This window comes from Bicyclus anynana, chromosome 23 (genome assembly GCF_947172395.1).
Source record: "Bicyclus anynana chromosome 23, ilBicAnyn1.1, whole genome shotgun sequence".
Taxonomy (NCBI): Eukaryota; Metazoa; Arthropoda; class Insecta; order Lepidoptera; family Nymphalidae; genus Bicyclus; species Bicyclus anynana.
Window position 1 is genome coordinate 5,388,507 of NC_069105.1, and position 12,984 is coordinate 5,401,490.

The window sequence follows — 12,984 nt, forward strand, 5'->3', positions numbered from 1 at the left end:
CCGTTCCCGTAGGAATACAGGGATAAAATATGGCTTATGACCTTCCTCGATAAATGGGCTTTCTAACACTGAAAGAATTTTTCAAATCGGACCAGTAGTTCCTAAGATTAGCGCGTTCAATCAAACAAACAAACAAACTCTTCAACTTTATAATATTAGTATAGATATATTTATTATTGATTTATATATTATTAATATACCGCAAAAAAGCGCTTGCACCTCTTTTTTTTATGGCGGCCGGGGGACAAGGGTGGCGATCCCAAAAACTTGAGGTTAAGCTTCTATTAACCCCCCACACACGTCCCAAAAATAAAATTACGTCTTCTAAAATTGCAATATTCGGTCCTTAGAGTGTAACATTTCATTGGACTAAAATACGAGTATTAACCATAACACCCAGTGACTACTGCCAGCAAAACATAACATTCTAGTTTATAGTATATAGTAGTTTTAGATTTATCAATATTTTTGATTTTTAATTTGAAGTGTTTGGGAAAATCTCTAAAAGCGACCGAACCGATTTTCATGGAACTTTCACTGGAAGATAGAGGAGGTTGCTTAGTAACATGAAGACTATTTTCATCCTATCTATCTATCTTATAGGACATGTAAAAAAATAATTTTGCGCAAATGAAGTCGCGAGCTTCTGCGTATGTTTTTATAATTCGTATGTTTTTATATTTCGTCTTTACAAATAACGGGTTAGTATTCAAGCTGGTTTTATGAATAGATTTATAACCATTTTATATTTCAGCATGTTTATAATTCATTAAACTCCTTTATACGGAGTGAATAGAAATCCAATTACCCGCAGTATTATAAACGCCAAATAAATTCGATTGCTATCAAAACGCGCGGTTTTCTCGTTTCCCTTTGATGTGCCGATGGAACCGTCGCTCGCTAAGGTGTCACAGCGAATTTCATTGCTACTTCCATACATATCTGATTCCAATCATCGGGAGAATTCATATGAATAACATTGTGAGTAATTTATTTTGCTATTTTCAACGAGCGTACTATAAATATGGTATATGTACTAAGAACCGTGATAGCCCGGTGGATATGACCTCTGCTTTCGATTCCGGTTGGTCGGTGGACCTACAACTTTTCAGTTGTGTGCATTTTAAGAAATTAAATATCACGTGTCTCAAACGGTGAAGGAAAACATCGTGAACGTGAAACTTCACACACGCAGAGAATTTTCTTAATTCTCTGCGTGTGTGAAGTCTGATAATCCGCATTGGGCCAGCGTGGTGGTCTATTGACCTAAACCCTCTCATTCTGAGAGGAGACTCGAGCTCAGCAGTGAGCCGAATATGGGTTGCTAATGATGATGATGACTAAGAATCTGCGATAGCTAGACTTTCGTTATTTACGAGCACAATGACAAAGTTAAGTCATGCTGCTAACAAAGGTTAGTAAGGTAGTCAATTATGATATTTGAAATGTATAACTTTGTGCTTTCTAGGGTTCAGCTAGATCCTCAAATAATTGTCCAAATATAAAACAGTGGTATGCGCGGTGGATTTACATGACGGAGGTCCTGGGTTCGATACCTGGCTGGGTCGATTGAGGTTTTATTAATTGGTCCAGTTCTGGCTGGATTGAGATTTCGGCCGTGGCTAGTTATCACCCTATCGACAAAGACGTACCGCCAAGCGATTTAGCGTTCCGGTTTAATGTCGTGTAGAAACCAAAAGGGGTGTAGATTTTCATCCTCCTCCTAACAAGTTAGCCCGCGCCCATCTCAGATTGCATCATCACTTACCATCAGATGAGATTGTAGTCAAGGGCTTACTTGTAAAGAATAAAAAAAAGAATCTTGTGTCTAATCTATTTTCGATTTTCTAACGACCCTTAGCTTTGTAAACTAGATACGCTTAAAGATCTCTTTAAGAAAAACTTTAACGAGATTTTTGGAGGGTTCTCGTGAAGTATTAAATTCAAAAAAATACGCTTTCTACTTGGACGCACCTTCAAGTCTGGGCTTTTAAAACCTGCCACTGGATCCACTACAGTGCAAACTTCTTAATTGGTTAACGTACATATAACAAGGGAGTCTGAGCTGACAAGCTTTCATCCTTCATAATATAAGGTACTAGCCGACGCCCGCGACTTCGTCCGCGTGAAACTCGATGTAAACTTTCAACTACCCCTATCCTACCCCTACCCTACTTTTCTGGTTGATGTAAACTTTCAACTACCCCTATCCTACCCCTACCTACCCCTACACTACTTTTCTGGTTGATTTTTTACACCTTGTGTCCCAAAAACATAAATATCTTACGGAACCCTATTTTTTCTAAAATAAAATTTAGCTTATGTTACTTGTGGATAATGTAGCTTTCGAATGGTGAAAGAATTTTTAAAATCGGTTCAGTAGTTTTTGAGCCTATTCATTACAAACAAACAAACAAACAAAGTTTTCCTCTTTATAATATTAGTACAAATGTGTTGATATCGCAGGCTCTCACTCTATTATACTATCACTCTATCATACTATCACTCTATCATGCTATCACTCTATCATGCTATCACTATCATGCTATCACTCTATCACGCTGCGACCAACAAAAGCGGAGTGTCTGTGAATAATGTTAAACGGGGAAAATTATTCTTTTGAAAGCTTCCGTTGCGTGCGTTGCATAAACGGTTAGTTACCCAAAATTGTTCCCCTGAAAAAATTCAGAAAGAATTTCGAAAAAAGTCTAAAAGGGTAAAAGGATTTTCATGCAAACTAAAACCCGGTCGTCCGCTAGTTTTACATAATACGTCAGCTACACTAGAAAGGATTTTTGGAAATTTTAACAAACAACTTAATTGTCCAGGTCTGGCTGGTGAGAGACTTCGGCCGTGGCTAGTTACCACCATACCGACAAAGACGTACCGCCAAGCGATTTAGCGTTTTAAGCGTTGTGTAGAAACCGAAACGGGTGTGGATTTTCATCCTCCTCCTAACAAGTTAGCCCGCTTCCATCTTAAGTTGCATCATCACTTACCATTAGGTGAGATTGTAGTCAAGGGCTAACTTGTAGAGAATAAAAAAAACAGTATAAGCTTCTTGGAGTAATAAATCAAATTCCGAAATTAATCATCACCCAGCGTCGGATGTCAAGATAAGGTTCAATCTCACTGACTCGTCTTCAGTTAATTGGTGATTTATTAAACGTAAAACTTTTCTCTGTCAAGTTCAAAAGGTTTCGGAACCGGCAGGTATCTAATCACGAGATAAGGACGTCATTTTGAAAAGTTTAGGATTTGTAATTAAGTATCGCCTTTTGAACGATTCTTCAGTTGTTAGTCGTTCAAAACTTTTGTATCAGAGGGCATAGTGGCAGTTTGATACTGTTACTATCGCGTTAACGTAAACGTGAATTTCTAAGGAATAACAACTGTTTCAATTCCTTGAAAATTGCGTTTACGTCTACGTGATAGTAACAGTATGAAAATATTGAAAACTCTCACTAACTTAACGTTTTGCTATAAACGGTAGATTTTAATTTAAATTAACTTTTTGTTTATTTTTTATAAATATATCTGTACTTACACAACACATATATCTGTACTTAGCCCCAAAGTATGCGTATAGCCTATGTTATGGGTACTGAGATTTTATCACATAATAACTACATATTATTTAAATACTCATAAAATGTATAAATACACCCAGACATAGGAAACCATACTAAACACACCATTATTTCCCAGTTGTGGGAATCGAACCTAAGGCCGTGGATGCAGAAAGCAGGGTTACTACCCACTGCGCTACGTTCGTACCGTCTTTCAGTTCACCGTCGTTTGCAGTTTCTAGTAGCAAGAACTTTCTAGACAAATAGACAGAAAGACGTATATAGCAAAATTATTCCTGTTGTTGAACCCTAAAAGTTATAAACTCGGAACCTAATAACACGTATGTACTGGCTAGACCAATAAAACAATAGTCATATTAACTTCACAGTGTGTTAAAGCCATTATAGATTCATCCAATATTGAAGTCATTTCATTTTATGGACGTACCGCATGCACCGACGGACATTATCCGAAGTAATGAAAGCATTATTGGAAAAGGCGTGGTTATTGGCCGGCGGGTCATTAGTCAATGGACAATACCTACTACTTACTACTTTTTAAAAGATTAATTTATAAGCGACTAGCCGACACCCTGTGATTTATTCGCGCAGTTTCCGTTCCAATATGGATACGGGCATAAAATATAGCCTATAACACTCACAAATAACGTAGCTTTGAAGAAGTAAAAGAATTATCAAAATCGGTTCCTCAGAGATCCTTTTTTTTTTAACGTGGGGAAATCCTCATGGATACCTTCTCGCCACGGGGAGGCAAGAAGGTTATGTCGGACTTCAACCGACTAAAACCCCACGGTGTTCCGACTCACCGCCTGATGACTGAGCCACGGGAACATTTCATAAACTACCGCAACCCAGCCAGCTTCCTCAGAGATCTTACAACATTACAAACTGTACATACATCTTTATAATATTATTAGCGAAAAAGTAAAAAAAAAAAAAACCGGACAAGTCCGAGTCGGACTCGCCCACCGATGGTTCGGTACAGAAGTTCATTTATGAACCCCCTGTTCTTTAGATTGGATTTAATTTTATTAAATTTTTTGAAATATTTTTTTGTACTTGTGATCTGTGACGGTGCCTCTTGGCGAATTTGTAGTCAAAGTCAAATCAAATCATATCATTTATTTGCTAGAATGTCAAAATATATGTTTTCTGCTGTATCATTTTTTTACGTAGTGATAAGTTTTTTTCACAACTTCATGGGCCCATAAACCACAGTATACGGTTTAAATTTGAACTTGATACCTCCACGCATTTTTAAAATAAACGGTCTTGACATACATTTGAGCTTATAGTCCTATGACGCACAGCTACATACTATAATTAAATAAACACATTTAGCAATAGATACGTCTTTATTTGAGCAAAGCATTATATCTCAGATTTGATCTATATTGAACTTGTCTTACTCCGTCTTACAATAATGAAGTAGTCTTTATAAACTCTATAGACACGCCAACTTCCACGGTCGACTCGAATAGATAGCCAATTTAAGTCGGCAGCGGACCTCCTAAAAGTTTATTTAACCTTGGGACATGAGATTGTGTGTCTTTTTACGCTTTTTTATGTGTTTTTATAAATGGAAATTAAACCTAAATAGGTACTCTCTGTTATCCTGGCACTTTGTTAAACACTTTTGTGTCAAATGACGATGTCTGCCAGCCGGCTTTACTATTTTGATCTTTATTATCAAGATATTAAAATAAACACCAAATAAATTTATTTTTTTTATTTTCTTTTTTATCAAGAAAGAATACAATAAGGAACTTAAGCTAACTTATCCTAATAACTATACAAATCATGCCCACGTGGAATGGTGGCAAGAATACAGGCTGCATTTCCGCGCTGGACAGCCAGGCTGATCCTTTGCGCTAAATATGAACCAGCCTTTCTGTCACCAAAACAATTGACATAAGTTAGTCAAAGAGGAAATATTTTATGTTGGTTGAGATATTATACGAAATTGAGATTCTATATAAAAATGACATTTGGCCGGCGGATATCAGTAGGTAGATGACATTTTGTTAATTGATTCATTATAGACCAAAGTATAGAATAGGCTAGCAGTTTAGTTTATTTTACGCCGCCTATAAGAACTTCGGTACCATAAAGCAGTTTGTGTTGTGGTTTTAACAAGACATCAAAGGACACAGACAACAGACAGGAATTCAAGTCAGTTGGCATATCTATACATGGTGCGAGGTGCGATGTTCAGTTTTCTTTACGAATTACCTCTCAGTGACGACGCGGCGATAAATTTAATTTTCTCTAACAAGGGCCCCTCTATTAGTGCCGACGTTACTGGTATTGTTATGTGTGTGTGTTGTGAGACGATTTGTGTGAGTTGTGTTATTATAACAAAATATTCAACTACTAATTAGTGTATATTAAGTTTCTCAGAATCTCAGAGATATGTATTAATATCAATTTAATATCTATAAATAACAGCGTACAAAGTATAATATTATGAGCTGTGTTTATGACTCCCACGTAAATCTTGTTCTTATATGAACATGTGATTTATGATATGGTATAACTTCCTCTTTTATTCAGTGGTTAGTCTGTGACGCTAAGGATTACAAAGTCCTATATACTGGGCTTTTTTTTCTTTCTTTAAAGAAATTATTTCTCAGCCTTGCGTTACAATTTGAAACATTGTCACTGTAAGCCTGCCAACCTGCATTGAAAGTGTGTCTTGGGACTTGGGAGTAATTATTCTTTTATTCGTATTCCTTTTTCTAAAAGGAGGGTGTTGGAATGGCGAACTGGAAAGCGCAGTGTTGGTCGGACCCACTAGATGGGTCGAGGACATCAAGCGGGTTGCAGGGAGCCGCTGGATGCTGGCGCCTCGAGACTAATGTGTTTGGAAGTCCATGCAAGAGGCTTAAGTCCAGCAGTGGACGTCCATCGGCTAATAATGACGAATGATCATGATGATATGGAGGGAGGCCTTGCACTGTAGTGAGCCGCTATAATAGGCTGATAAATAGTTTTCCAAGGCACGGGTGTAACACAACAAATTTCCCAACACCAGACTGAAAATCTTGAATTTCCGAATACCCTCTATCTCTCTCTGTTAACCACAATAATAGAGAAAGATAGAGGTGAATTCTAACTCGCACTTACGAGTTATAAAAACATCGTTACAAAATAGCATTAGATATTAGTACTCGCAATGTTAAGCCTTCTGCGACGCAATTTATTACAGACCTAGTAATAAAAACTAACCTAATCTTCCTTCGTCCGCAGGTCTGCCAAACGACCTGTCAGTGTACTGGCACCAGTACCCCTACAGCCTGGGGGTAGTGTTCTGCAAGCTGCGCGCACTCATCTCTGAAGCGTACGTACCCCTTACATTGCTATACAGCTCTTATCAATGTACTGGCACCAGTACCCCTACAGCCTGGGGGTAGTGCAAGCAAGCTGCGCGCACTCATATCTGAAGCGTACGTACCCCTTACATTGCTATACAGTTCTTATCAATGTACTGGCACCAGTAACCCTACAGCCTGGGGGTAGTGCAAGCAAGCTGCGCGCACTCATCTCTGAAGCGTACGTACCCCTTACATTGCTATACAGTTCTTATCAATGTACTGGCACCAGTAACCCTACAGCCTGGGGGTAGTGCAAGCAAGCTGCGCGCACTCATCCCAGAAGCGTACGTACTCTTTACATTGTTATACAGTTCTTGTCAATGTACTGGCACCAGTACCCCTACAGCCTGGGTATAAATAGAAGAAAATGTATCAAAGTAGCATTTTCTTCTATTTATTCAATACAATAAATTGAAAGTCCCCTTTTCCTAAAATAAATACGGAGGCTATAGAAAGATAAAGATAGAATTGGATATGGCAATATAGTACAGAACGGCACGAATTTCATTCGCGTATATTACTCCGTGCTAAGTCACTTATTGTAGAAAAATTTTGGCAAAGCTCTCACGAAATTGCGTTTCCCTTTACCTAAGTTATATGTAATCCAAGTGTATCCAAACGTATTCTGTATATTATACGATACAGATTACCTGCACGCTTTGCCAACAAGTTTCTTAAATGAAAAATACATAGCAATATTTTTATGTATGAAGATTAATCTTTTTACATACGTAGGTATTTGAGCTTTCAATTTTAATCAAACCTTGTGATTCCTCAGTTTACCCTAGACCTCTAAAATTTAATGTCAGCCCGAGGACATTAGACTTTAGAGGTCTAAGGTACACTGCCCTATTGACAACGATAGGCATTTCTAGCAGTCTTTTTACCCGACTGCAAGTAGGGTTATATTTTTGCGCGTATCTTGTATGTATGTATGTTTGTATGTGCTCGTATATTATATTACCTCATATCTTGAAAACCGTTGATTTACGTAATTAGATAGGTAAAGTTAAAAAAAACCAACACGATTGTGAGGCGCTAGACTCGAGGTGAATAAAATTTATATTTTCAAACATTGCGCTATGGGTATCAAATTCAAGGGCTCATCAAGAGGTTTTCAAAGTGGTATATCATGGCCATATTAAAAAAAAACTACAATTTGAAAAACGTTATTTATCGCTATACAAAGTACGTGAGACGGATGAGTATGTGCAAGCAGGTTAGGTGATCCGGTTTTTTATTTTTTTAATTACTGACTTGTTATTTAGCGGAGGATTTCGATATCTTTATAAGTGACTCCATGGCCCAAGGGTCTCCACGGCAAAAGGAACAAATATGTAAGTTTCGATTAGAGAGGCATACCTGTTACACTTACCGGTGTCAGCTTTTTCTGCTGCGGCTCGCGGTCTTGATTGACTTCCTGATATGACTGACAAAGTCAATGTATCAACGCATGTATTGTGTCACATTAGGCCCCACCTAAATTCCTATCTTTTGCCATCTTCCTAACTTAAGATGGATCGTCTAGCGCCGACATGTTTATGGTGGCAAGAGCACAGCTAGTTTTGTTTTTTCGTATCATTATTAGAACCACGCTAAAAAAGCCTACCAGCACTCTTTTGGCCTATAACCCACATTTATTTACCTCTTTTTCTAATTATAGGATCAGAAACTATATTAAAATTGTGAATTATAAATTGTAACATTTAAAGTACAAAAAAAGCTTTTTACTGTTAAATGTTGGCTTTTCTCCGTTGATTGTTCTACTCACTGATAGGGTTAACTTTCAAAAACACTTTGAATTAAAAATCCAAATCAAATAAAATGTTTTTATATTATGATGTAAGTACGTAACAGAATGGCACTTGAAAATTTATTGCTTTTTCATGTTCAATCGGAAAACCTATAAGATTTTTCTCTGGAATGCGACACTGGAATGTTATGATGGCGGCATGCAGAATACGTAAATATTTCACTTTATTTGAATCGGCGATCGTTCGAGAGAGCACCAATTTTACGCCCGACTCGGATTAGAGGGTATTTTCCAAAAAGAAAACTTCCAATAACAAACGTTTTGCTGCTAGGCGTAGTTGAAAATCTTAATATACAAATGCGGAAGGTGTGATGTGTGTGTGTGATGGACCTGCCAATGCATAGCTTTAAGCAATGTGTTAAAAAACATTTGCTTAGTTGACGATACTACACCATCGATGAGTTCCTTAATGATAAAGTTGCTTGGAGGCCGTTGGATCAGCTTCCACCTTTACTCAGGAAGTAAAACTATAAGAAATTGTAATGTTGTCATCAATTGTAATTATAATATTATTGTATGTTTTTTTTAAAAAAGAGCAACTATTGAGTTTCTCGCCAGTTTCTTCTCAGTAGAATCTGCCTTCCGAACCGGTGGTAAAATCTTTACAAATAGTGAACTGACGTATCAAAAGTGCTTGTATACTGAGCCTACTTGAAATAAATGAATTTTTTTTTAAGTTATTCATCAAGAAAACTCGAAAACCGCTTTAGGTACAAAGATTAAGTTTGACAGGGACGTAGCTTGTAGTTAGGAGATCCGCTAAAAAAGGATTTTGCGATAGGGCCGGATTAAGGAGGTCTAAGGGGTGACGAAGTCGCGAGCGTCCGCTAGTACTTTTTTTATTCAACATAGAGAAAAAGAATAAGAATGTCCCAAAATAAACTCAACATGATGTGACCCTACTCAGCTATTTCGTTCGATTAGTCCTTCAGGCGATGCATGAAATGTAGGGGCTACGTTCGGATCTGCTTACGTCTGAAGAATGATATGTAGAATACCTACTCTTCTATTTACATTCCATTCAATATCCATTTTATTACGATCTCAAATCTCAATGTTGACAATATTGTGCATCTAAATACCGATTTATGGTATTGAAAACGATAAAAACCTCATCGGACTAGTGGGTAGCCTATGTGGTTGCACTAGGTCCTGGATTCGAGTCCTAAGTCGACCTATGAAATATTAAGCTTCGATGCATACCGCGCGTTTGAGTCTTACAAGGCATATTTTAGTAGTCGTCTGGGGATGTATTGCTTATAATGCTTAATTGCTGCCAAGAAGTATTGCTGTGTTCCAGGCTGAAGAAAATGGTTGCCGGTTTAATTAAAGACACATGAGGCTGAAAACCTCCTCAGCTTGATGGACACTAAGGCATTTTGTAGGAAGTGTTACTTGCATGATGTGTGAAGTGTCGCTCCGTTTATGGACCCCCGCGGTTTTATCCGCGCAGGTTCCATTCCTGTGGTGTGGGAATACCAGGATATAACTTGTAACATGTACATATAGGATTAATTAAACATGTAAGTCAGCCTTTAGTAAATGTAATTATATGACGTAGTCTAGTAGTAGTAGTATTAATAGTAAACAATTTTCTATATTGTAGACACGCATCTCGCTGCCGATTGGAATTAGTAATTCGCATTTTACTTTAAGCCACCTACACTTTGAAGCGGTAATTAATATAGTCTATGTAATTTTAGAATTTAAACTATCGTGAGTGTTATTCATATTAATTGATTATGAAACACGGCTAAAACTCACGTGATATTACGTCGGAGTATGCCCGAATAGTTTAATATGCCCCACCTAATATCACGTGAGTTTTAGCCTTGTTTCATAATCAATAAATAGTCTATGTTACTTGCTGATAATGTAGTTTTCCATTGGCAAAATAATTTCTAAAATCAGTTTAGTTGATTCGTAACATACAAATAATTGAATCTTTCCTAAATATAATATCAGTTTAGATGATTGGTTACCATCAGGTGGGCCATCTGTTTGGTATATCAATGATTACGAGTACCATAAAACAAAGTAAATGAGAATTGCTATTATTTATTGCGGTTGACGTAGCTAATTAGCTCTAACCGCGTATCATACTTAGGTTACATAAATAATGTCCTCCCGATTGAGTTTCATCCCCTGGTGACCTATCTTATCGTGAGACTATCTACATAAGATTTATTACTTACTCGTATATTTTATTTCTTTTACATTTACCACTTGATGGTAAGCCATGATGCATGGGGATAAAAATCCATGCACCTTTCGGTTTCTTCACGACATCGTACCGGACCGTTAAATCGCCTGGCGGTACGTCTTTGCTGGTAGGGTGGTAACTAGCCACGGTCGAAGTCTCCCACCGGCCGGACCTAGACCTTCAAGAAAACCTCAATCGACCCAGACGGGATCGAACCCAGTACCTGTCTTGTAAATCCACCGCGCATACCACTGCGCCACGGCGGCCGTCAAAATTGGAGAAAGATTAGATGCAGGACTTAACGTACTCTCTGAGTCATGGATATAACAACTTTATGCTGCTACTAGCTGAAGCCGCGATGTTTCACCCGCGTGGTTCTCGTTCCCGTAGGAATACGGGGGTTATATATAGCGTATAGTCTTCCTCGATAAATGGAATATCTAACACAAAGAATTTTTTTAGTCGGACCAGTAGTTCCTGAGATTAGCGCGTTCAATCAAACAAACAAACAAACAAACTCTTCAGTTTTATATATTAGTATAGATAAGATTTTAGTAGTATTTTTGCAAACTAAAACTATTTTTACATATAATAAAATTTTATTATGAAATGAAAATATATTGTCAAGATTTATACAAAATCTTCTAAAGTTCTTTTGTTATGAGATAATGAAGACGGCGCATAATAACTAAGTAAAAACTCTCATGTGTCATAAAACTCACTTCGTTCGTTTTATAAAATGCACAGCACGGCTGTTCTCCAACAATGTTTTGTATAACTCGCCAGTGCGAGTTTCGAAGTCACCGCTTTATTTCTCATTTTAAAGTATCGTGTTATACAGAGAGAGATAGAGGAGAATTTGAAACTCGCACTTGCGAGTTATAAAAATGTCGTTACAGAATAGCCTAGTAGTTGTGATAACTCCTATTATGTCAGTCTACATTCGACGTTCAAAATGACAGGTCGTGGAAAAGGCGCAAAAGGCTTGGGGAAAGGAGGCGCGAAACGCCACAGGAAAGTCCTGCGAGATAACATTCAAGGGTAAACCAATCCTGCCATTCGTAGATTGGCCAGGAGAGGTGGAGTAAAAAGGATCTCCGGTCTGATTTACGAAGAAACCCGTGGTGTTTTGAAGATATTTTTGGAAAACGTCATCCGGGATGCGGTCACATACACAGAGCACGCTAAAAGGAAAACCGTGACAGCTATTGACGCTGTCTATGCCCTGAAGCGTCTAGGCCGCACTCTTTATGGATTAGGAGGATGATGACTCCATACGAAAAAAAAAACAGAAATAAAATGAAAAAACAAAAAAAACATTAGAAATTTATTTTATTATAGTAATTACAATATAATGGAAGCTCGCTATAGTTAATTAGTTAAAAGTTACCAATTAATATTATGAAACCGTCCTTTAATAATGAACCTGGTCTTTATTACTTGTAGTAAAACTGGCTAACGTGTGAGACATTAAGGCAGTTTGAGATATAAGTAGGTATAGGGTAAAAGCACTCAGTCGCAGTACCATTATTTCTTCATACAATTTTGCAGCTCAATGAAGACTGCTCAAGTGTTCAACTCGCTTGATCAAACGGTCTTGTCTCGCTAATCTTAATCGTTTATGAAAGATTTTAAGCCAAAGTATCGTATAATGATGTACAATTTTCTCAACTGTCGCTTACGCATATGAGAAAAATGTCTTCGTGTGTTTTTATTTAACGTGTACGCAGATTTCTCTGAGATTCCTCGACTTGTTGTGTTTCAGTATGACCATTTCCAAGTAGGCACGCTTCCATGTCAGACTGTGTTTTATACATGAGCTTCCGCAAAGGTTTTTTAAAGTTATAATTGTACAGATTCGCAAGCATTTTAAGTAAATAATTAAACACATAGGAGCCCTCCTGTACATAATATTTAACATATAAAATTATGTTACATTGTTCGCTCCCATACTTCTCCGAAACGGCTTGATCGATTCTTATGAAATGTTTTATGCATATTAAG

General features: G+C 37.5%; 2 protein-coding genes across 3 annotated transcripts in view; both read left to right on the forward strand.

Moving 5' to 3' along the window:
* LOC112056294 (neuropeptides capa receptor-like) overlaps positions 1-12,984 on the forward strand; it is a 44,676-nt gene that overhangs the window by 9,015 nt on the left and 22,677 nt on the right. For both annotated transcript variants that reach the window (XM_052888695.1, XM_052888696.1), the window contains exon 2: positions 6,840-6,930. In XM_052888695.1, the coding sequence (XP_052744655.1) occupies positions 6,840-6,930 (91 nt within the window). The remainder of the gene's footprint in view (positions 1-6,839; positions 6,931-12,984) is intronic.
* LOC112056667 (histone H4-like) lies at positions 11,936-12,263 on the forward strand. The gene is given in 1 exon segment (XM_052888697.1): positions 11,936-12,263. A coding segment is annotated over 1 exon segment (312 nt). The 3' UTR covers positions 12,248-12,263.